The sequence below is a fragment of the Chiloscyllium plagiosum genome, chromosome 11, assembly GCF_004010195.1.
Source record: "Chiloscyllium plagiosum isolate BGI_BamShark_2017 chromosome 11, ASM401019v2, whole genome shotgun sequence".
Classification (NCBI taxonomy): Eukaryota; Metazoa; Chordata; class Chondrichthyes; order Orectolobiformes; family Hemiscylliidae; genus Chiloscyllium; species Chiloscyllium plagiosum.
Window position 1 is genome coordinate 47,118,745 of NC_057720.1, and position 26,565 is coordinate 47,145,309.

A 26,565-nucleotide genomic window follows, 5' to 3' on the forward strand; every position below is an offset into this window, starting at 1 on the left:
GCCGATATTAAAAAAAAAATATTATCGTATATGGAGATGACTGGTTTGATACAAAATGTTCAGGTGATAGAAGGGATTCCTGATCAGAGCTGAGCAATTTTTTTTTCCCCCTTAGGTTGTATTTTCTTAATTTTCCTGTTGAACTACAACTAGACTAAAAGCATATAAGCTAAAATTTAAGCAGGATTATTAGCAAAATTTCAAATTCAACTCTCCATTCTGCTTCAGGTAGAGTGTATGGGCTGAGACTGGAAATCTGTTACTTTGTCAGTGTCAGTCGAGATTGCATGATATTATTAAAAATTGAATAATCAGATTAACTTGTATAATGGGTCTTTCTTTCCAACAGGATGTCAGTTGGTGACAATGATTCTGGTGTGGAGGAAGACGACCTATCTCCAAGACCAACACCAAGTCCGCACCCAGTTGTACAAAAGGTTATTAGTTACTAATACTTTTAAAAAGTAATTACATGGACTATTTTAAATGTGTTTCTGGGAGGGGGTTGGATATTATCATGGTCAGTAGTCCATATTTAAAGATTAACTTACTAAAGATAGAATGAGAGAAGACCTTTTATTCCAGTAAACGTGCTGGGAGATTAGATTAATCAAGTTCCAGTTTTCTGGATCTTATCCTGAGCACAACTTACTTGGTATATCTTCACATAATTAGGTGATTCTTTTCACTCATTTCTTATTTTTTAAACCAGGCTGTCTTTTGTCACATGACGCTCGTCGTCATGTAAAATTTTGATTAACTCACTTGCAACTTAATCCTTTAACCTGTTCTTATCTTCAACGATTTAAGTTTACAGCTTAAGAATATCATTATGAATATATCATGTGCACAGGAAGCATTTTGAGGCACACTTCAATCTACAATTCTTGTGCTCACGTTTGGAAATTTGACTCCTTTCCAGTATTTTTCAATCCCTGGCACTATTTGTCATGCAAATGAGATGCATGGTTAAAATAAAGTGTTGTAATGTCATATGAATTGAACTCCGATTTTAAGTGACATGATGTGACAAGAGCCTAGCACACACTATGGATGTTAAAATGGTCAAACTGTCATAAGCTTAGTTTCCATTTTGAAAATTGTTACCTGCATTAAATACCTTTTTTAATTTCTAGAATGAAATAAGTTTGAATAATCAATCTTTCTTTCTATTAACAGTTTCCTAGAGTCTATCCTTCTGTACCTGAGCTGTCACTTGTATTTGATGGAAGTTTTATAGAATCAAAGTATACTCCAACAAGATTACAACAAAATAAATTGCAACAGACAATGAAAACCCGTGAAGCATCTGGACCTTTTAATGGAAACAAACAACCTTCTGAAAATGGGCAGCAGGGAGTGACCTCCAAAATGATAACACCTCCATTAAAACACAATCTGATTCTTTCACATGGATCAGTAGCATCTGTTAAGTCTTGTAAAGAAAAAATAACAAAGTCGCAATCAAAAAGTAGTCATTTTGCCAGTAAGAGTTCTGGATCGTCATCATCATCCTGCTCTACTCCTCCAAGTGGGCCTTCACCTGATGCTTCTGTAGATCAGCCAAAGTTAGTTATGTCTACTGATGCAGCTGATACAATAAAGAATGTTATTTTGAATAAAGGAGGGATTTCTCCCGGACTCTGGCAATCTATGTCTGATACACAGCTTCCACAAAGGCCTCCATCTCCAAACAAATCCAATCGGCATTCATTACAGTGCATTCCTCCCCTTCCATCTCATTCTCCTGAAATGCAGCATTTAGGATTTTCACCATATTTTCACATGCCATACCCAACTAGTTACTGTAATTGCTGCCAACGTCATGGACCCTGTTGTGGACCTTCATTGAATTCTAATTGGCAAGGAAACACTCCAGCATATGGCGCAAAAGGAGTCCATTCACTATCTTGTCATGAATGTAGTTCTACACCATGCCCACAAACTCTGACTTGTTTACCAAATTCTCACTGTAGTATTGTGTGTGTGAATAACAATTCAATAAACCAGAGTTTACCTGGACAAGTAGGAAGCACATCACCTTCAAACAGCAGTTTGATGAAATCACCTGGCGGCTCTTACATTCCACCACTAAATCAGTGTAAGATAGGCACAGTGCCTTCTGCGTGTTTACATTTGCCCATTGGAAGTCTAGAACATGATCAAGAAGGAAATGGAACAATGGGATTGCCTGTTAATGCTTACAAGATTCTTGTGGAACAGGATAGACAACTAAAGCTCCTTCAAGCTCAGGTACGGTGATTCTAATAATTTTTTTCCATCGGTCCTTGACTTTTCCCTTTGTCTTTTTTAATTCCACTCCCAAAAAAAAGGAAACATTAGTATACTAGAAACTTGTGTATTTGAATGACATTTTTGAGTACACTGTATTTTGATAATTTCTATGATAGTGATTTATGTAGTATATCTCTCTAAATATAAAATGTCTCAAGGGTATCTGGGGAGCATAAAGAAAGCATGGTGCTGAACACTGGATACAAAGTTGGCTTGATAGTAGGAGATTTGTTTTTTTTTTTGGACTGGCGGTGTGTGACCTGCAGTGTTCCATAAGGATTGGTGCTGGGTCCACTGTTGTTTGTCATTTGTATCAACGATTTGGGTGAGAATATACAAAACATGGTTAGTAAGTTTTCAGATGACGCCAAAATAGGTAGTATAGGAGACAGTGAAGAAGGTTATCTAAGAATGCACCAGGATCTTGATCAACTGGGCCGATGGGTTGATGAGTGCCTGATGGAGTTTAGTTTAGATAAAAGCGAGGTGTTGTGTTTAGTAAGATGAACACGGCTGGACTTATACAATAATGGTAGGGCCCCAGGGAGTGTTGTCGAACAGGGGGACCTCTGGGTACAGGTACACTGTTCCTTCAAAGTCCCATCACAGTTGGCAAGGAGGTGAAGAAAGCGTTTAGCATACTTGCCTTCGTTGCTCAAACCATTAAGTGAATATCAGTTGGGAGGTCATGTTGTGGTTGTACAAGACATTGGTGAGGCCACTTTTGGAGTACTGCGTACTGTTCTAGTCATCCTGCTATAGAAAGGATATTATTAAATTGGAAGCAGGGAGCAGAGAAGGTTTACAAAGATTTTGTTGGGACAGGAGGGTTTGAGTTCTGAGGAGATGCTGGGAAGTTTTTTCACTAGCGTATAGGAGGTTGAGGAGTGACCTTGTAGATGTTCATAAAATCATGAGGGATACAGATAAAGTAAATAGCAAAGGCCTTTTCACTAGGATAGGGGAGTTCAAAACTAAAGGGCATAATTTTTAAGGTTGGTGGAGAAAGATTTAAAAGGCTAGTTCGTATGTGGAACTACTACCAAAGGAAGTGGTAAATGCTGATACAGATACAACATTTGCAAGACATTTGGGCAAGTACATGAATAGGAAAGGCTTTGAGCAAATGGGGTTAGTTGAGTTGAGGAAACCTGATTGGTGTGGATGAGTTGGACTGAAGGTTCTGTTTCTATGCTGTATGATTCCATGGCTGTATGAGTGAGAAGGTAAACTTTGACAAGAAAGTAACTTCTGAAGAATATCTTTGAATAAGAAAGCAAGGTAGAAAAGCAGAGATATGTAAAGCAGGTGATTAGAACTTGGGATCGAACCATGGCTTGTTGTTTGTTGTCCAAGTTTCCACAGTGTATTAGATTGCAGGGATTGCTGCCTGGAGAATCAAGACCAAGGAATCAGGCAAGTTCAGGGAGAGGTTTGGAAACATGGTGAGAATTTGAAAATCAATGTTGCTTGTTTCTGAGATGTTGTAAATCACTAAGCACAGATGTTAGGTGAAGAAAACAAAGTTGAATCTTGGGCAGCAGGTTTTGATTTCAACAGTCAAATCAAAATATATAATAAATAATTAAATTGAGGTTAAGTATTGAGGGCTCACTAAAATAGGCAACCTTGTAGTCGAGAAAGTAAGGTAAGGAAATATCTGCTCAATTAACCTGATTTGTTAATATTTTGTCGTTCGTAACACTAAGGCCATTAATTCAAATCTTTTAAATTCCATAAAACTTAACAAGTTGACAGATCTTCAGAATCGGGAACAGGTTTTACAGTTCACGTGGCTCCATAAAGATCTAAATGTGCCAGCAGTTTGCCTGTTATTATGCAGCAAATTTACTCCATAACCTACATGTGCAACAAGATTAAAAATACTACGCATTACTACTGGAATTGAAAATGCAGATTTCCGTTATATTGAGCGTTGACATTGCAGAGATTTTTAAATGTCTAGTATATTCACACCACTCCCCTCCTCCAAATCCCACAGCTTCATTGATTTTGTCCTGATTGCATATTAAAATACTCTATTTTCCCGTTGTGAAGGTGTCTTTTATTTGTTCTTCCTGTCTACTCCTGTAACCATAACAGTACAAAGGATTATCTTTTTAATCTTGCTTCCAACTTCCCAACCCAATGGTCGATTTATATTTCTTAGCATCATAAAATGCTGCACCAGAGTTTTTTGTTTTGTCCTCTGTCAAGTTACTGGTGATCACCTTGTCATTGGCTATGTAAATAATAGAAGATTTCTGTCAATGTCCTGGACAACATTGTCTCCAAGAAAAGTACTGAAACTGATTAGCTCGTCATGTATTTGTTTTTTTTTTGGAGGACCATATTTAACTGTCTGTTTCCCTACAGTATGACAGTGACTACAACTGTGTTTCAACTAAATATTTTGGGACACAGAGGCTGTGTACATTTGGTCTTTACGTGCACTTTTCCTTTCCCTGTCTTTACTATTCAGCTCAGGCAGTGAGAACATTGAAGTAACTGGAACATTGTGAGCATATATTCTTCCACAATAGTGTTGTTATATTATACAGTAAGAAAAAAAACAAAGTCCTGGTTAAAACATGCTCCTCTGTTCATGGGTCATTGCCCATTTTTGATTACATTAGAAAGATTGTGTAGCACCAAATCAGTAAACTATCCATAGGACTTCAAATAATAGCAATGTGCACTGGTTATCATACTACTTGAATAGTTTCAGAGTACGGTAGAAGTCAATTAACTGAGGTGTAGGTGATTGCAAGTACACCAGTTCAACTTTGTTACTGGCTGTGGTGATTCAGAGGCCCACCTCTTTGTCTTGCCATACTTGATTTTCAAATTAAATCTCTCAAGCTGTATAACCACTTGGGTGTATCTCTCCCCATTGGAGAGACACCTGATCTCATGTGCTGTAGCTAATTACTATCTTGATTTGCAGTGTTGTTAACTGCTTAGCATGAGCTCTAATTCAGAATTTTGAGTTGCCTCCCCTAATGCTGACTCTGCTCCCTTTTTGAAGGGGAGAAGTTAGAGCAAAACCAAATCAACTCAATCCCTCCAAGGTGATTTAGCTGAGACAGTAACAGCTGTTTCTGTTCTGTATAACAGTAGCTACAAACAACTGCATATTTTAAGTGTTATTGACTTGCTAGCTTAGCTCCATGATGTTAAATGAATTTGCAGATTGGATTGGAGGCGTTCTTATGCTCCAAATAATGTTGCAAGCCACTGGTTCTGAGAGATCTCAGCTGCACCAGCATTTTAACTTGGCTAAATTCGAGTTTTTGTTTGTCTAGGACGTGAGATTCCTGATGTACTCTTTGGTCTAATTTGGAACCTTCTCTTCCTTACAGACATGTTACTCACTTAATGCCCTAGACCAATGAGTTCAGTCCATCGTACCCCATGACAAAATAAACTGACCCCCAAGGGCTTCAATCTTTAATCTAATTATAGATCAAAATGTTGAGGTATTGTGACTATCAAATCATTTGTTCTTCAGCTAACATTCATTTGCTTTGCTCAGATTCAGCGACTCTTGGGCACGCAAAGTGGTGTTACAACTCCTGTGACACATTGTTCTTCTAAGAATATTGGTATTTCTGACTGCTCACCACAGCCAGAGAGACAAATGGAATTTGTTGCTATAGAAACCCAGACATCTCCTGGAATCCACATGAAGAAAAGTGTTAGCATTGCAGTAAGCACAGGTAAAACAACATATTTAGCATATGGATTGAATAATTCTTTTTTAATTTTGTATGTTTTGTACACTGGGGAAATATAAAAGCTATTTCATTCATTCTCTTGAGAGCTGCTATATCATTTATCTACCGAAAGATATTTTAATTGTTCTCTGAGCAATTTTGTGTAAATTTTAAAATGCAGATAGTCCACCAGACTTGCAACAAGTTTATGTATCCCCTGTTTGTTGGGTGGTATCAAGTGAAAGAAATTTGTTTTATTTTCTGTTTTTATTTCAGAATACTGAGGTCTAGTAGCCTCTGTGGAAAGAGGGACTGTTAGCATTTCAGATCAGATCTTTCACTGGACTGAGTAAAGTTGAAATGTAATAAGTCTCTTGAGAAAGTGAAAGGGGGCTGCTGTGAAGAAGAGGGTCAATGAGTGAAAGGTGAGGATTAATTGACACAGGGTTTATGTGCAAGGCTGAAGGGAGTGGTAACAAGGTTAAGAAACAATGTGTCAAGAAGAGGTACAAATGATAGGATTCTGAACAGCTGCTTTCAAAAAGCAAAGCTAAAGAAATAAACGAGATGGGGAAGGAGTGGGGAGCTATTACCATCTAAAGTCACAATCGGTTCAAAACGCTGCACAAAGGCTCAGTTAAAGGTCAGATGCTATCCCAGGAACTTAGTCATTGAATGAAGTTCAATGCATCAGGCCAAGGACAAAGTTCAAAGCAGGAATGCGATAGAGAATTAAAATGACCAGCCCAAAAACTTTGGAATCATGCTTTCAGACTGCATTGCAAATCAGTCACTTGCTTTATGGTCAGTCTCCCTAATGTGGAGAGACTACATAGTAAGTAATATGTGCAGTCTACTAAATTTCAATAAGTACAAATAAATCGACTGGAAGGTGTGTTCAGAATCTTGGATTTTGTAATGGAAAAAGGTAAAAGAAACTCGTATCTCATTTCCTGTACTTGAATTTAAAAATATCCAAGGGAGGTTAGGAGTGGCTCATAATGGACCAGGGTATTATCGAGGGAACCATCCCTTTAGATGCTGAGAGAAAAAGTATGCTTTGTGGCATCATGGAGGGTGCAGAATGGGGTGAGAACAGAAATGCAAGAAATAAGTGATGCGGGTGTGGGCCTCAGTAACTAGGTGGAAGGGGAATTCTCAGTTGAAGACATAAACATAATTTTTAGAAGCAATAGTGTGAAAACTTCCATCTTCCAAACAGATGTGATAGCATCTGAGAAACTCTACCAATGTAATGGGTTCCTTGTGGTGAGCGCTCTTGGGAGAGGAGCAAACTCCTCTGTCCTTAAAGGGCAACTTTAATTTTTTAAGCATTGCCATCTAATTCTGAACCCACCCATGAGAAGAAACATCATTTCTGCATACCACCTTAGCAAGACTGTTCAAGATTTTTTATTTCAAGTAAGCCACCCTTTGCTTTTCTAAACTTGAGTGGAAACCAGCCTGGTCTATCCAAAGTTTTCCTCTTGGACCAGCCTGCTCTTTCCAAATATCAATTTATAAACCTCCTTTCAATTCTGTCCAATGCATTGGACGTACTTCCTTTAAGTAAGGGGGCCAAGACTGTGTGCACAATATTTGAAATGTGACCTCACCAATGCCCTGTGTAACTGAAGCATAACATCCTCTTATGTTCAATTTTCCTTAGAATAAAGGGCAGCATTCCATTCATCGTTATAATCACTAAGAGTACTGGCATAGTCACTTTTTTGTGACACTTGCACTCGAACGCATACATCTGTCTGTACCTTAGAATTCTGCACTGGTTCTGTCCTAAGTAGTACTCTACTCTTTTATTTTATGCCAAAATAGAAACTTCACATTTTTGTTGCATTCTAGTCCATCTGTCAGATTTCTGCACACTTAGTCAACTTACCACCTCCTATCTGCAAGCTCCTTATATCTTTTTTTCACAAGATAAAGTTCCTACCTATCATTGTAGCTAAAGTCACATCCTATAATGGATGAGAGGAGAGAAGGCCAGAGCTGGAGACTTAAGGAAGGGAAGATTGTCAGTTTGGCCAGGTGAGAGTAAGCAAATACTTTAGTGAAAATTAAATGGTTGTTTATAATTACTGTTTATGTAGGAAAGGTTCTAAAGTGAGAGCAATGTCACTTATGATAAAACAAAAGAACTGAGTATCAGCGCCTTTGGAAAGCTCCTTATGACAGCTTTGCCTACTTAGATATAAAGGTTCAGGTTTAAATGGTCTGTTACTTTAAGTCTGTGAAGTTTACATACTGTCATATTTGTAAACTGTCGACCTATCAACTGAAATGAGTGGTCCTTCACTATTAAAACATGTGACCTCATATCTCCATGTTACTAAATATTCCTTTGTGTGCCCAAAGAGTATGATGTTTCGAAAATACCCATGTAGCTTGGTACATACAGTTCTAGCTGCTATTCCACAAGGATCCGAAAGTGCACTTTAATTCAACAAGATTATGTATTATGATTGCGAGAAAGACCGAATAATATTTAAGAAAATAGTTTTCAGTGTTGGACTGGAGGAATCATATGAAATTAAGTTCTAAAATTAAGTTTCACTAATTTTGAAATGAGAAACTAAAAATAATATTGATTAAAGCTATTTTTGAAAATAGCTTTCATTCTTTACTTTTAGGACATTAAAAATATTTTCCCTCCCTTTTAACTTTTAAACGTCACTAAAAATCCTTGTCATGATTATGTTTTGGTGTTCCTTACATGGACGCGTTTTATACTCTGGGAATCAATCCACAACTATTCTCCACTTCTGATGGCCTGCTGTCTTTTTCCTTTCTTATTTGGATAAATTCTAATTCCAGTACTAACTTTTCATGGTTTGGGTGACCCTGGAGATCTCTTCTTCTAGCCAAAACTGTGCAACTCATCCAACCATTTTATAAAGTTTTTCAGGTCATCTGGTTGACTTTAAGTGAATATTTCTCTTTTTAACCAGCACAATATTTCATTAAAAGAAACACACACAACTTCAACAGTTCTATATTTTTAAAATTTACTTATTTTCTGTTTTTGACATGGTATAATTTACTGGTACTGCAATAAAGTAATTTGCTATTGTGGTTTTACCTGTTATCTAATCTGTTCTAAGGCGCATTCCTGGTAGAACATATTTGCACCAATAATCTGGTAATTGCAACAGTTCTCAGTATATTTCAGTGTAGAGGTTGGCAATTAACTAGTTAATGCACTGGTACCCTCTGTACAAACCATACAATGTACACTATTTTCTGTAGGTCTTGTATCTATAGTAGTAGCTTTTGACAGACAACTGCTATCTGAAGTCCTGGCATGTTGCATTTCCAGTGTGATATTAGTGTGACCTTAATGCTGAGCATGGTTGAATAGTAGCACTGGAGGCTGTTGCATTGTCTGCCTCTTTATGTGTTCTAATCTGGAGATCCAAAGTCTCAAATGCAGTATGCAAAGTCACCTGACACTTTGAATATGCTCAATTGCTCATGAAAAGTACTGTTAAATCTACTCCATGTCTGCTTAGTCTACTAATTCCGATCTTTAATGGCTCCTATAGCATTGTTGAAAGGAGGATAATCCTGTACTATATTGCTTAGTTGCAGCTTCTTTCTTAGGTGCTAGTTTGTTCTTGGTTCCATCTGAGGAACATGAGGCACATCAAACTGTACAGAATCTCGAACTGAATGACTCTGAATTATCCAATGAAGAAATGGGGGTCTCTGTTAAAACTGACAATACCAGCCACACCAGTGTTGTATCTTCAATGAATGAAGTGGACATACATAACTTTGTGGAGAACAGTCAGAATACAACAGATTCATCAGATCAAGCTATTAGTGTTCAAAGGTAAGACTGTAATAAATTAGAGAATTATTTAAGAAGTTTTCAAGCATGGCAAAACATTTTGTATTGGGAGACAACTAAGCAATTTAAAGTTTGTGTGCATGCCCATTTAATTTTTATATTTAAAGCTGCAATTGTACTAAAACTGCACCAATGACCTGGACTTTGGAATAGATCTCCAGTTAAGCCGAGAACATCAAAAAGGTAGAAAGACTTTAAAACAACAGTAATGAGGGATTGCCTTGATTTGTTTCACTGTAAATTGTAGTGGAGAATGGTAAGGTGGTGAGAGAAGAGACGTCGGGTTAGGTTAGCGGATGGGGCATCTGCGAATGAAACAAGGATAATTTTAAGCTTGTGGTCATTGATATGCATCTGCATTTTCTGTATTGTGCAACTATTTTAATGAAACTAACTGCTTGTATATTATGTAGCTTTGTAAACATGATGCCAATTTTTGTCCTGGAACAATTTTGAAATCTGTTAGAAACCAGAGTTTCTCTATTTCCAATTTCAGTTTTATCTTCTGTCACTTTGAGCTCTTGAATTGTTCTTGCTTGTTTCTATTTATATTTTACATACATTTAAAATCTTTCTATTGCATGGGCTTATAACTTCTAATTTTGGTTATATTTAGCTGTACACCTGAAGGTACAAAAAGCAGCTGGGACCTTCATGTTGATTTTCAGAGCCCAGTGCTTGGGGAGAGTGCAAGTACTTGTCTGAAAAATAGCCCAACAGAAGTACCACATGTGAATAATAGCAAAACAGAAAAGTATGATCTTATCACAGAATCACACAATAGCTCTCCATTACAAGATGAGAGAAGATTTTACCAAAACTTAATGGTGAGCGTTCTGTTATTAAGATTTCATTTGCCTTAGGATAATTTTGTAAGTGAAGTGTATGGACATCTTTCCCTTTTTTCCTTTTCTTTTCATGTTCACCAATATTTGAAAATCTAAAAATGCTAGTAACATATGTAAATATTCACCAATACCTAATATTTGTGTGTTCTTAGTGTTTGTCAGGCAGTTATTGAGTTTTTTCCCAATAACTGCAAGCACTTTCAGTATTATGTTAATCTGTCAGGAATGCAAAACCTGATTTTGTTTTTTTTTGTCCCTTCCTTTTCTATTCCCTCTCCTCAGTATAAGTGAAATTTGAAACCATATAGCACCTTTTATCTGTTGTTCGAACCTGGGATGTTTAACTCAGTGTAGATGAAGGTTCATTCTGCAGACTTTGGATCTGCACATTTTATTCTGCGTGGTCACATCTTTTGCTTACTGACTTAGTGCTAGTTAGATTTACCACCCGATGTTCTCTGATTCCCTCAGGTGAGGGTGGTTGTGATCACATGCTAAGCAAAATCCTTAAATGTGGTACAGAAGGCATTGTGCTTGATTTTGTTTTGACAATCTGAAGATATTTAGGGTCAAGTTTAATTTTGCTTGCTTGACATTTTCCAGACCAAATAATTTTTGAAAATAGGCCTGTTTCAAATTTTAAAATCTGCCTGTTAAACAAGTGATGGCCTGAGAGAATTCTTTTTTTTTCCAGAGGATATTTTTATGGTACTAAGATGATAATTCATTATGTTAGCTTGAGTTATTATTTTAGCAATTGTTTTTCCTGTTGTTAAAATATCATCTGCATGGTAAACAATTGTAGCTCAATTAGTGTAAAGATCACCACAAATGTGCATTCAATATGTAAAAATACAAGCACGAGCCAAGTTTAAATACATTTAATGTTTATTTTCTGTAAGGGCCAGGTCAACCAACTATTGGAATCATCTTCTGAAAAACAAAATGAAGCAGAAAATAAAGATGCTGAATCAGAAGTCTCGGTGCAGAACACTGAGACTCTGAACAAACAATCTGAACCCCAGACCTTTCAAAAGGAAGATAATGATGTGTTGAGTGCAACTGTGAAACAGCTGAAGAAAATGGGAGTGAAATTTGATCTTGACTGTACAAGCATGACCAAGAGCAAAGTTGAAAATGCAAGGTAATGTAACAGTTAAGGCATCTGTGCTTAGAATATGATACTGATGCTTAGAATATGCAGATGCTGAAAATCTGAAATAAACAAAATGCTGGAGAGATTCGGGTCTGTGGAGAGAGAAAGTTAACTTTAAGTCTGATATCTTATGAAGAAGAGTCCAATTGCATTCAACATTAACTTCTTCTCCCCATAAATGATACCACATCTGCTGAATATTTCTGACATTTTTCTATTTTTAATAGATAATTGGCGAAACTTAAAGCCATCAGAGGAAATTGAGCACGTCAATGAAGGAAAAGCCTATTCAGTTGAAGTGCAGTTGTCTAAAAGGCTAATGCTTTACATTTTTGTTTACTGGTGATACAGTTAAAGGTCACTGGGCTTTTTCTAGTTGGAATTGGACATTGATTTTGGAGCCACAGAACCCCAGCAAAGTCTGACTAATATCAGGTCCCTGTTGAAGACTGACATGTTTCGTCATGTGATGAATTCTATATTGTGTACGACCCGATATCAGACTATATAGGCTGAAAATGAGAATCTCTACTGCACTCACCACTCTAAGGCAGATGAAGGCCTAGTGCTGTTATCATTCCACAGACCTATGTTCTGGATATCAGGTTTGAATCCCACTATGAAAGTTGATGGGATGTGAATTCTGTATAAAAAATGTGGAATTAGTCATAAAGTCGGAGAGATGTACAGCACGGAAACAGACCCTTCAGTCCAACTTGTCCATGCCGACCAGATATCCCAACCCAATCTAGTCCCACCTGACAGCACCTGGCCCATATCCCTCGAAACCCTTCCTACTCATACACCCATCCAGATGCACTTTTAAATGTTGCAGTTGTACTAGCCTCCACCACTTCCTCTGGCAGCTCATTCCATACACCTACCACCCTCTGAAAAAGTTGCCCCTTAGGTCTCTTTTATATCTTTCACCTCCACACTCTAAACCGATGCCCTCTAGTTCTGGACTCCCCCACCCCAGGGAAAAGATTTTGTCTATTTATCCTATCCATGCTCCTCATGATTTTATAAACCTCTATAAGGTCACCCCTCGGCCTCAGACACTCCAGGGAAAACAGCCGAGCCTTTTCAACTTCTCCCTATTGCTCAAATCCTCCAACCCTGGCAATATCCTTGTAAATCTTTTCTGAGCCCTTTCAAATTTCACAACATCTTTCCGATAGGAAGGAGACCAGAATTACATGCAGTATTCCAACAGTGGCCTTGTACAGCCGCAATATGACCTCCCAACTCCTGTACTCAATATTCTGACCGATAAAGGAAAGCATACCAAATGCCGCCTTCATTATCGTATCTACCTGCGATTACTTTCAAGGAGCTATGAACCTGCACTCCAAGGCCTCTTTATTCAGCAACATGCCCTAGGACCTTTACCATTCAGTGTATAAGTGCTGCTAAGATTTGCTTTCTCAAAATGCAGCACCTTGCATTTATCTGAATTAAACTCCATCTGCCACTTCTCAACCCAATGGCCCATCTGATCAGGATCCTGTTGTAACCTGAGATAACCTTCGCTGTCCACTACACCTCCAATTTTGGTGTCATCAGCAAACATACTAACTATACTCCTTATGCTCACATCCAAACCATTTATATAAATGATGAAACGCAGTGGTCCCAGCACTGATTCTCATGGCACTCCACTAGTCAGTCCTCCAGTCCGAAAAACAACCCTCCACCACCACTCTGTCTAACCTTGCTCACCAGTCTCCCATGGGGAACTTTATCGAATGCCTTACTGAAGTCCATATAGATCACATTTACCGCTCTGCCCTCGTCAATCCTTTTTGTTACTTCTTCAAAAAACTCAATCAAGTTTCTGAGACATGATTTCCCATGCGCAAAGCCATGTTGACTATCCCTAATTAGTCCTTGCCTTTCCAACTACATGTACATCCTGTCCCTCAGGATTCCCTCCAACAACTTGCCCACCACCGACGTCAGGCTCACTGGTCTGTAGTTCCCTGGCTTGAGATGCAACCACATACTGAATCAGAAAATGTTCTTGTACACACTTAACAAATTCCTCTCCATCTAAGCCCTTAACACTGTGGCAGTCCCAGTCTATGTTTGGAAAGGTAAATTCCCCAACCATAACCACCCTATTATTCTTACAGGTAAGTGAGATCTCCTTACACATTTGTTTCTCAATTTCCCTCTGACCATTAGGTAGTCTATAATGCAATTCCAATAAGGTGATCATCCCTTTCTTATTTCTCTGTTCCACCCAAATAACTTCCCTGGATGTATTTCCAGTAATATCCTCCTTCAGCACAACTGTATTGCTATCCCTTATCAAAAACGCCACACCCCTCCTCTGTCGCCTCACATTCTCTTCTTCCTATAGCATTTGTATCCTGGAACATTAAGCCGCCAGTCCTGTCCACCCCTGAGCCATGTTTCTGTAATTGCTATGATATCCCATCTTCCTAACCATGCCCTGAGTTCATCTGCCTTCCCTGTTAGGCCCCTTGCATTGAAATAAATGCAGTTTAATTTATTAGTCGTACCTTGTCCCTTCCTGCCAGCTCCTCAGCCATGCATTCATCTGCTCTGTCTTCCTATTCCTGCCCTCACTAGCTCGTAGCACCCGGAGTAATCCAGATAATACTACTCTCGAGGACCTCCTTTTTAAATTCCTGCCTAAGTCTGTAATCTCCCTTCAGAATGTCAACCTTTTCCCTTCCTATGTCATTGTACACATGGGAACTAATGACCTCCTACTGGCCCCTCTCAGCCTTGAACATTCTGCACCCTCTCTGAAATATCTTTGATCCTGGCATCAGGGAAGCAACACACCATTCTGATTTTTCACTATTGGCCACAGAAACATCTACCTCGGACTAGAGAGTCCCCTAACGCAATCGATCGCTTGGAACCCGACGTACCTCTCATTACATTAGAGCCAATCTCAATACGAGGAACTTGGCTGTTAGTGCTACATTCCCCTAAGAATCAATCACCCCCTGCATTTTCTAAAACAGCATACGTGTTTTAAATGGGGATAGCCACAGAAGACTCCTGCACTACCTGCTACCCCTCTATCTTTCCAGGAGTTAACCCCTTCTATGTAAACTTCAATAAATGTTATTATCCTTGATGATTTTAAAAAACCATTTCCTGGTTGTTTTGCTGATAGCTTTCTGATCTGTGGATTGTTTTTCTTTGAATGTTCAAACCTCAGCACTCTTGTGAACTTAGCCTGAGTTATGAATGAGAGTGCTGAATGTTAAAAGTGCTAACGTTCAGGTTGGCTATCAAAAGATAGGGAGTCTTTTCTACTGAGCATTCCTTCATTAATAGGTTAAGTTTGTGAAATGTTGCTGGTGAGAAATAGATTTTGTATTTGCTTACATAATGATTAGTAAAAACTTTGAAGTTATTTTATTAATTCACAATGTGGATGTTGGCTAAGCATTACTATCTCTTAACATTGAGTAGATCATGGTGATCTGCTGCCTTGTTCCAATGATACAAAAAAAGCATCACATCCCTAACGTATATCTAGCTGATGTGCATGGTAGTGCCAGACAAAAACTTTTATAATATGCATGTTTGCATTTGTAATATGATTTTCTTGTTTTCAGCACATTGGCTCGCATAAACCCTGAAGCCGTTATCCCAAGGTTGAACTATACTTCTTTTGTCAACGTTGGTGCAGTTGACCTTGGAGCTGCTGGGGTTGACCTTAGCATGGAGGCCAATGCTATTGCTCTGAAGTACCTGAATGATGCTCAGCTCTCCCAGATATCTCTCAGACGTAGTGGTAACTGCGAATCACCATCTCTAAATAACTTACTGGAAATGAACAGAGATGGAAGCATGGTTGGCCTGAGCTTAATTTCACCCAATAACATGTCATTTGCCACACGCAAATACATGAGGAGGTATGGACTCGTAGAAGAAACATATAGCAGTGAAGAGGAGGATGTTTTGTCAGATTCTGCCATACGGTCTATAAAATCTCAATCAGAAATTCCTTCTGCTAAAAAAACAAGTTCTGAAAAAGTGGTTGAAGCCCAGCTTAAAAACTGTTGTACACCGGAGTCTTTCCCAAAGGCAGATGGGAACATTCTAAGAAACATTACTAATGAAATTTCTCCCACAAAACCACAGAATGTGGATACACAGGACTGTCATTGTCAGCAGATTCGAAATAATCCAAAACCTAAAACGAATAAGTTTGCCGAAGAAATCGGTTACACCAAAAACCCTGAAAAAGAAAATGGAATTGAAAGAATTTCAGACTTTTCCAAGAAAGTAAGGCCAACTGTCTTAGAGACACACAAGTCTACAAAAAGCAGTGATGCAGTGGGCAACATTCTGGATGTAAATCGGCTCCGACAACTACCCAAACTCTTCTAATTAACTGGATTGATGTAACTCCAATTGGAAAAACCAAGACACTTCCCAAGAAACAAGCTATTTTGTAGACACCATTTTTTTCATACCAAAAATGGTCAAGATCACAAATTTAATGTATTATAACATAGGTCAGTTAAATATGCAACATTTAGTAAAGGATTGCTAATGTAAAATTACAATTATCAACTGTCAACTACAGTATAGTGGAAAGTCCATTGTAAATATTCTATTCTGCTCATACTGTAATTTGTTTATATAATTTATGGGGTTTTTATACTTGGTAGAAACTTGTGTAGTACAACTGTCTCCGGATTATAATCCGTGGATAAATATAGTTGTGTAGTTTCATACCGGTTGTGGTCAGTGTCAAGCGAACAATCAACTACAACAATAAATATGGAGACCTGGAGTTCATACTTGAAGTTCGTTTCCTCAGTGGGTAATTCTAATTTCATGTTCCAATAAGCATTTTTGTTCTACATTGTGACCAGTGGAGAACAAAATGAGAAATAAGTAGTCTCCCTTTTGTGTGCATGCCTCCAGAATTTCATAAAATTTTGCCTGTACTTAACAATTTATTTTGACTTATTGCTGGATTGAAAACTAATGATTTGTTATATACAAAACTAATGTGAAAGATCATGAATGATTGCTAATGCAAGACAAACTATACCATAAAGAGAAGGTATCTCTAATCTGGTATAAATGCAAAACCTTTCAGGTGGATTAAAATTTGACTTGGTAGGGTAGTTGAAAACTTGATGCTAACACAAATATCATTATTCGAGAAGGCTACGGCTTTGACCATCCAATTTTTCCTAAGTACTTATGCTCCCCTCCACTCAATTGAAAGTGCCAGTGAATGAATTCTTAATAGTTTTGGCTAAACCTTTGTAGCTAAAATTTACAGAAATTTAGGGATGTTCATGTGTTTTTTTTTACATTACTGTGTAAGGTGTTTATCAATGTTTCAATCTGATATTTGTGCTTTTGGTCAGTTTGTCATACAGCCATTGGATCAATTCTTACCTTTCTGTGACTTCTGCAAGTTACTTTGTTCAATCACTGGATTTTGTGGACAATTTATAAATAAAACATTGCATAATTTCTGCATGTAGTGTTTCTTCACCATCTAAACTATCATATTTCCTAATATTTTGTTTGTAATTGCACTGTTCACGTTTGACTAGCCGAATAGCTGTCTTTTAAGCATAATGTGAAATGTGGGTCATTAATTTAAGAGGCATATTGAGTTTTACTTTAAATAATGTCTGACTTGCTGTGATCTCCAGCATCCATGGGGAGAGAGCAAGCTAAAGTTTTGAGTCTAGATGACTCTTCGGAGCTGAAGTGAAATATGGAGGGGACAGCAATAATGCTGTAGTTTTGGGGGAGAGGGGTATGGGGCTAGTGGTGGAGGATGCTGGTTGAGAAAGGGCCCACCATTGTTTTGCCATTCTCACGTTCCGATCACTATCTGAACTCAACATCTTTTCTCCACTTGCACCCTACAGCCATCACACTCTCTCACACCCTCCCCACCCCAAAACTGCAGCATAAATGCTAAGCCTTCCACAATTTACTTCAGCTCTGAAGAGTCATCTAGACTCAAAACATTAGATTAGATTAGATTCCCTACAGTGTGGAAACAGGCCCTTCGACACAACTAGTCCACACTGAATAACCCACCCAGGTGCTCCCTCTCCGTGGATGCTGTCTGACCTGCTGTGATTGCAGCATTTGTTGTTTTTCAGTACAGATTACAGCATCTGCAGTAAATTGCCCCTACATATTGAGTTTTAGTCGTACAAAGAATAGTCCTAGAGATGTGCAGCACGGAAACAGACCCTTCAGTCCAACTCATCCATGCTGACCAGGTATCCTAAATTAATCTAGTCCCATTTTCCAGCCTTTTGCCCATATCCCTCTAAACCCTTCCTATTCATATACCCATCCAAATGCCTTTTTAAATGTTGTTGTACCAGCCTGCACCACTTCCTCTGGCAGCTCATTCCATACATACACCACCCTCTGCGTGAAAAAGTTGCCCTTTAGGTCCCTTTCAAATATATCCCCCTTCACCCTAAACCGATGCCCTCTAGTAATGGACTGTTATTTAAATTAACCTCCATCTGCCACTTCCCAGCCCATCTGATCAAGATCCCTTTGTACTGAGATAACCATCTTCACTGTCATTGCATCTCTAATTTTGGTGCCATCTGCAAACTTATTAACTGTACCTCCTATGTTCGCATCCAAATCATTTATATAAATGATGAAAAGTAATGGACCCACCACCGATCCTTGTGGCACTCCACTGGTCACAGGCCTCCAGTCTGAAAAGCAACTCTCCACCACCCTCTGTCTTCTACCTTTTGAGCCAGTTCTGTATCCAAATGGTTAGTTCTCTCTGTATTCCATGAGATCCAACCTTGCTAACCAGTTTGCCATGAGGAACCTTCTCAAAAGCCTTAACCGAAGTCCATATAGATCACGTTCATTGCTGTTCCCTCATCAATCCTCTTGATACTACTTTTAAAAACTTCAAGTTCGTGAGACATGATTTCCCTCTGACAAAGCCATGTGGACTATCCTTAATCAGTCCTTGTCTTTCCAAATGCATTAAGTCCTATCCCTCAGTATTCTCTCCAACAACTTGCCCCAGTGATCCATAGTTCCCTGACTTTTCCTTACCAGTTTTCTAAAGTAGTGGTACCACGTTAACCAACCTCCAGTGTTTCAGCACCCCACCTGTGACCATCGCTGATACAAATGTCTCAGGAAGGGGCCCAGCAATCACTTCCCTAGCTTCCTGCATAGTTTTAGGGTAACCCAATCAAGTCCTGGGGGTTTATCCACTTTCATGTGTTTTAAGGCATCCAGCACCACCACCTCTGCAATATGGACTTTTTTTTTTAAGATGTCCCCATCTATTTCCTCACATTCGATATCTTCCATGTCCTTCTCCACAGTAAATACTAATGCAAAATACTCATTTAGTGTCTCCCCCATCTCCTGCGGTTTCACACATGGGCTGTCTTGCTGATCTTTGAGGGGCCCTATTTTTTCCCTTCATCTGCCTTCCCTGTTAACTTAAATTGAACTGCATTTATTTCAATACATCAGTCCTTCCTCCATTCTCTGCTTTGTTCCTGCCTCCCCTGACTTTTGACTTGTTCCTTTTCCCAACTGTACAAGTCTCAGATTGATCTCTTTGCTCACTATCTTCTTAGGTCCTAATCCTCCACCTTACTAGTTTAAATCTTCCTAAGCAGCTCTAGCAAATCTCCCTGCCAGTATATTAGTCCATAAGACATAGAAGCAGCAATAAGGCCATTCGGCCCATGAAGTTCACTCTGTCAATTATTCATGGCTGATCGGCATTTCAACTCCACTTTCCTGCACTCTCCCTGTAGCTATTAAATTCTTGATCTCGAAAGGAATTGTCAATCTCTGTCTTGAAGGCATTTAATGTTCCGGCCTCCACCGAGCTCCATAGCAATGAATTCCACAGACCCACCACTCTCTGGCTGAAGAAATGTCTCCTCACTTCCATTCCAAATTGACTCCCTCTAATTCTAAGGCTGTGCCCACAGGTCCTAGTCTCCCCGCCTAACGGAAACAACTTCCCACCCTTTCTAAGCCATGCATTATCTTGTGAGTTTCTATTAGATCTTTGGGGCCAGGACCTTCAGCTGTTTATCATATGTTAGGCCTACCATTCCAGGGATCATTTATGTGAATCTCCACTGGACATGCTCCAGTGCCTGTATGACCTTCCAGAGGTGTGGGGCCTAAACTTGTACACTGTATTCTAAATGGGGCCGAGCTAGAGCTTTATAAAGTCTCAGAAGCACATCACTGCTTTTATATTCCAAACCTCTTGAGACAAATGACAACATTTGGTTTCTTAATCACGGACTCAATCTGCAAGTTAACCTTTAGAGAATCCTGGACTAGCGCTCCCACATCCCTTTGTACTTTGGCTTTATGAATTTTCTTACAATTTAGAAAACATTCCATGCCTGTATTCTTTTTTTTTTCCCCAAAGTGCAAGACCTTGCGTTTGTTAATATGGATTTCATCAGCCATTTCCTGGACCACTCTCCTAAACTGTAAATCTTTCTGCATACTCTTCACCACCTCGGTACTACCTGTCTGTCCACCTAAATTCATATCATCAGCAAACTTTGCCAGAATGCCCTCAGTCCCTTCATCCAGATCATTACAAAGTGAACAATTGCGGCTCCACTACTGAACCCTGTGGGACATCACTTGTCACTGTCTGCCATCCAAAAAACGAACCTTTTATCCCAACTCCGGCAGTCTGATCGAAGGCAATCCTCAATCCATGCCAGTAGCTCACCTTGAACACCATGGGCTTCACCTTACTTGGCAGCCTCCCGTGAGGCACCTTATTAAAGGCTTTTTGGAAGTCTGGATAGATAACATCCTCTGGGTTTCCCTGATCTAACCTACTTGTTACCCCTTCATAGAATTTGAACAGGTTTGTCAGGCACGACCTTCCCTTACTAAATCTATGCTGACCTGTTCTAATCCGACCCCCCACTTGCAAGAAATTAGAAATCTCATCTTTAAACCATGGATTCTATAATTTTACCAACAACAGAGTTTAGGCTAATCGGCCTATAATTTTCTCTTTGTCTTGATCGTTTCTTGAACAAGGGGGTTACAACAGTGATTTTTTTTTTTTTGTTCTCCCCCAATCATCTGAGACAATCCCTGACTCCAGTGACTTTTGAAAGATCACAACCAACGCCTCTGCTATTTCCTCAACCACCTCCCTCAGAACTCTAGGATGCAGCCCTTCAGGGCCAGGAGATCTATCACATTTTAGACCCTTTAGCTTTTCTAGCACTTTCTCTTTTGCAATGCCTACCATACTCAACTCTGCCCCCAATTCTCCATAATTGTTGGGATATTACTCCTGTCTTGCACTGTGAAGACTGACGCAAAGTACTTACGTTTTTCAGCTATTTCCTTATCTCCCATCACTAACCTTCCAGCATTAATTTGGAGTGGCCCAGTGTCTACTTTTGTCTCTTGTTTGTTTCTTTGTATTGAAAGAAACTTTTACTATCATTTCTAGGGCGGCATAGTGGCTCAGTGGTTAGTACTGCTGTCTCAGTGCCAGGGACCCAGGTTCGATTCCAGCCTCAGGTGACTGTGTGGAGTTTGCACATTCTCCCCTCGCTCCCCTCTGCGTGGGTTTTCTCTGGGTGCTCTGGTTTCCTCCCACAGTCCAAAGATGTGCAGGTCAGGTGAATTGACCATGCTAAATTGCCCATGGTATTAGGTGCAATAGGCAGAGGGAAATGGGTCTCGGTGGGTTACTCTTTGGAGGGTCGGTGTGGACTTGTTGTGTCGAAGGGCCTGTTTCCATATCATAGGGAATCTAATCTAATATTACTGGCTAGCCTACCTTCATATTTGATCCTCTCCTTCCTTATTTCTCTTTGTTATCCTGTTTGTTTTTGTAGTCTTTCCAATCTTCTGATTTCCCAGTACTCTTAGCCACTTTATAGGTTGTCTCTTTTTCTTTGATACATTTCCTCACTTCCTTTGTCAGCTATGACTGTCTAATTCCAGCACCCCCCACAACCGGATAATCTTTCTTTGAGACGACCCTCAATACTGTGACCACAATTACACCCAAAAACACCTGCCATTTGTTGCTCTACTGTCTTCCCCCTAGGCTCTGCTTCCAGTCGATTTTCATCAGTTCCTCTCTCATGCTCCTGTAATTACCTTTTATTTAACACTAACACCATTACATCCGACTTTGCCTTCTCTCTTTCAAACTGCAGACTGAACTCATTATGATCGCTGCCTCTTAAGTGTTCTCTTCTTTTAAGATCTTTTATAAAGTCCAGAATAGCCTGCTCCCTTGTGGGCTCCATCACAAGCTGTTCCAAAAAACCATCCTGTAAGCATTCCATGAATTCTCTTTCCTTGGATCCACCAGCAATATTATTCACCTAGTCCACCTGCATATTGAAGTCTCCCATGATCACAGTGACCTTACCTTTCTGACGTGTCCTATCTACTTCCTGGTATATCTTGCCCCCTGGTCCTGACCACTGTTAGGAAGTCTGTACAAAATTCCTTTTGTGGTTCCTCAACACCCCCCACACAGACTCCAACATCATCTGACCCTATGTCATTTGGTGCCACAGGTTTAATTTCATTCTTAGCTAACAAGGCAACCCTGCCCCCTCTGCCTACCTCCCTACCTCTTTTCCATAAGTTGTAAATCTTTGGATGTTTAACTACCAGTCCTGAACCCCCTGGAACCATGTCTCTGTGATGCCCACCACCTGTTAATTCATCTACTTTGTTACGAATACTATGAGCATTCAGGTAAATACCCTAATGCTACCTTTCTTATCATTATTAGAGATATTGGAAATTGTAAGGTGTCCTAAGTTATCCTTCATTTTTGCTGCATGCCTCAAGCTTAAACCCACCTGCACACATGCTATCCTGCTGCTTATCTTTTCATTTAACTCCATACTCTGTCACTTTTGCTTTCCCTTCCCCCGACTCAGGTTTAAAGTCCTACTGACCACCCTATTTATCTTTTTCTCTAGAACACGGTTCCAGATCAGTTCAGGTGGATACTGTCCCAACGATACAGATTCTGCCCACCCTGCCCCCCAACCAGTTCCAAAACTGATGCCAATGCCCCATGAAATGGAATCCCTCTTTCCCACACCAATCCCTTAGCCACATGTTTACTTCCCTAACTTTTTTATCCCTGTGCCAATTGGCACATGGCTCGGGTAGCAATCCAGAGATTATGATCCTTGAGAACCTGTATTTCTATTTCCTTCCTCGTGCTTGATAATCCCTAAAACAGATTTTCTACCCTAGCTTTGCCTATGTTGTTAGTTCCAGTGTGGACCACAACAATTGGATCCTCCCCCTCCCACTCCAATATCCTTTCAAGCTGGTCGGAGATGTCCTGCACCCTGGCACCAGGCAGGTATTGCACCATACAGGACTCCCGATCTGGCCCCCTAATTATAGAATCCCCTATAACAATTATTTGTCTTTTTGCTCCCCCTTCTTGAGTGGTAAGCTGGCTCATCCTGTCCACAGCCCTTTCCCTCATCCATGCAGGGAACAAGAATCTCATATCTGTTGGGCAAGGTCAAGGGCTGAGGAGAAAGTGAGGTCTGCATTGTAGAGAGAGGCAGAGAGCTTCTTCAAGGAAGGCATCCTTGTAAGAGGATTCGCTGAGGGTCCTCCACTCCTGAACTCAGAATCCCCCTACCTGCCTCACTTACAGTCACGCCCTGTTGTCCCTGATCACTGACTGAATTTGAATTACTTAATCTATTGGGTGTGACTGCCTCCTAAAACAAAGTGTCCAGGTAACTCTCCCCTCCTGGACGTTCCACAGAGTTTAAAGCTCCGATTCCAGAGCATCAATTTTGATTTGGAGTTCTTCCAGCAACCAACACTTGCTGCAGATGTGGTCACTTCCGTTCGCAATGGGATCAGCCAGCTCCCACATCACATAGCTACAGCACATCACCTGTCCAGCCATAACTATTTATTTAATAAATTGTAAAAGTTAATGTATTAAATAATTTCTAGTACTTTCTGCTCCAGTCTTATTCAATTAACCAATTAAACTTTTAATCGATCACATGATACACAAGAAATACGAATTGAAAAGCCTTACCTTAACAACACACAAGAGTCCTTCTTGGTTACAGCTCCCGCTGTTCCTGCCTCAAGAACAGAACAGTCCACTTCCAAATCGGGTGTGCAATCTGTCCATCCTTATACAGGTCACTTGTACCCCAAAAGAGATTCCAACTATCCAAAAGTGTGAACCCTTCTCCCCTGCACCAGTTCCTCAGCCACGCATTCATCTGTTCTATCTTCCTATTCTTACCGTCACTATCTTGTAGCAACTAGCTTGTAGCACTGGGAGTAATCCACATATTACTAGCTTCAAGGACTTCTTTTTAAATTCCTGCCTTCTTTCTTCATGCTCCCTTCAGAATCTCATCCTTTTCCTTCCCTATTTCATTAGTTCTAAAGTGTACAATGACCTCCTGCTGGTCCCTCACCCCTTTGAGAGCATTCTGCACCTTCTCCAAGATATCCTTGACCCTGGCACCAGGGAGGCAACACACCATTCTGATTTTTTGTTGCCAGCTGCAGAAACATATGTATGTGCTTCTGACAGGAGAGTTCCCTATTACAGTTGATCACTAGGAACCGACATACCCCTCATTAAATTAGAGCCATTCTCAGTACCAGAAACGTGTCTGGTTGTGCTATGTTTCCCGGAGAGTCCATCTCGCCCTACGTTTTCCAAAACAGCATACTTGTTTGAGGTAGGGATAGCCACAGGAGAATACTGACTCATTTGCCTATCCCTCCTACCTTTCCTGGAGTTAACCCATCTACCTTTCTGTAACTGCCACCTGTCACATCCCAAGCTCCTGTAAATCCCTTATTACCTCTAACTGCCACTCCAACTGATCCATGCAATCTGATAGGATTTGTAACCAGACACTTCCTGCAGACATAATCATCAGTAATATGGAAAGTCTCCCTAAACTCCCACATCCGACAGGAAGAGCAAGTCACTCTACTAAAGGCCATCTTTGCTCTTCCACAATTTACAGACCCAGAAAATAGCATTCTCTTGTTGCTCTGAAAAAAAAAGCCCTGCTCCAGGCTAACTTAATACTCATGGCTTATATTTTAAATTTAATCGAGGCGGATCTTCATACAACATATAGTCCAGAAACAATCCACTCTACTCACTATTGCAGATTTACAGCAAGACTACAATTAAAAACTATATACTTGTCTGTTTCTGTGCTGTGAGCTCTCCCACACAGGTTCCTCCAAGGTCAGCTGTGAATTTCACTGTTTATTAAGTTTTCCTCGATACACTGATGTCCAGAGATACTTGAAGTCAAACAGCAAAGGCTGTAACTGCAGATTCACTGCTGTGCCAGGTTTCTTTCTCTGACCATGTGGTCACTACCTTTGTCTGTCTTATTCTTTTTTTTAAACAAAATTGTTCCAAACTCCAGACACCGTGTCAAAGAATAGACCAACTTCAAGCACCAAAGACTGTTTAGTGACTGGTGAATGCAATTATTTTCATTTTAAAAACTTAGAGCAAGGAAAGGTGTTTCTATTTGGTTCACTTAGCATTCCCATCATCTGAGTTAGCAAGAGGTATAATCTAAGTTAACATATCAAAGCAATACTGAGTAAGTACCATACGTATGGCTCAATGGTACCCTTACCTTTTCAGGCACATCAGAAGCTTGATTACAATTTAGCTTGTACTCCATTAGATATTTAGGGAATGCTGCACAGTAACGTGATATCTTAAAAAGGAGATTCATTAACATTTTTGCTGGCAATAAAGTATACCGCAATAATATTCTGAAAAGCAGTGCTTTGCCTTGCCAACATTTAGACCTTGATCAACACTTGTATTTTAATTGGCCATGTTACTGTCATATTGCTGTTAGTGGAATCTTGCTGTGTAATTTAGTTGCTGCATTTCCTACTTGATAGTGACTATAAAATATGTAGATGTAATGAGGTAGTGACATAAGACTTACTTTTTCTTTCTGATTAAAAAATATGCCAGTGAATGAAATAAAAACCAAGATCACTATTACATATGAGAAATTCATCTAATGCTTTCTCAAACATTTCGCCTTCTCTCACCACTAAAACATGTTTTATGGTCCTTAATTCATTTGCTATATGTAGGACCACATTATGTACAAACTCATTGCCACAGTCACTCATGTGACAATAGTTACAGCAATTCAGAGGTAAGAATGGAAGATGGTTTTGTAAGTCCTGAGGAAATTTTTTTTCTTTTAAAAAAAGCTATTTTAACACCAGTCCTTGCATGATGAAAGAGAGGCTATTTTAAGCAAATAATAGTTCATGAAAAAACTTCATATTTCTAGAGGAAAGGACTGAAAACTAAAAAGAAACAGGACTTGGATCTCATCAAATGTTGCAGTTGTATAAATTTATAAAATGTTCTCATAGATTTTAGGAATTAATACTTATTTCTTTAACTTGCAGGTGCAATCTTTTACAGTGTAGAGATACAAAAAATGTGATAGAGCTTTGGCATCTTTTAATATTGAGGAACTTGAGTAATTTTAGCATTTGGACTTTGTTTAATGCGACAGCTCATACATCATACTTAATCCTGTTTGTGGGCAGTTTGGCAGGACGACTACGATTTCCTATATTTGCAAAGGCAATGGT

The 26,565-nt window shown here is 39.5% G+C and overlaps 1 protein-coding gene across 6 annotated transcripts in view; it reads left to right on the forward strand.

Moving 5' to 3' along the window:
• The window catches only part of stil (STIL centriolar assembly protein), a 46,720-nt gene extending 29,341 nt beyond the window's left edge, over positions 1-17,379 (forward strand). For 4 of the 6 annotated variants that reach the window (XM_043699249.1, XM_043699248.1, XM_043699251.1 and 1 more), the window contains exons 11-17: positions 350-437; positions 1,180-2,253; positions 5,831-6,014; positions 9,612-9,861; positions 10,496-10,706; positions 11,630-11,871; positions 15,489-17,379. In XM_043699249.1, the coding sequence (XP_043555184.1) occupies positions 350-437; positions 1,180-2,253; positions 5,831-6,014; positions 9,612-9,861; positions 10,496-10,706; positions 11,630-11,871; positions 15,489-16,266 (2,827 nt within the window). In that variant the 3' untranslated portion in view covers positions 16,267-17,379. The remainder of the gene's footprint in view (positions 1-349; positions 438-1,179; positions 2,254-5,830; positions 6,015-9,611; positions 9,862-10,495; positions 10,707-11,629; positions 11,872-15,488) is intronic. The other 2 variants (XM_043699253.1, XM_043699254.1) reach the window with 2 other exon arrangements.
• Positions 17,380-26,565: the final 9,186 nt, after the last annotated feature.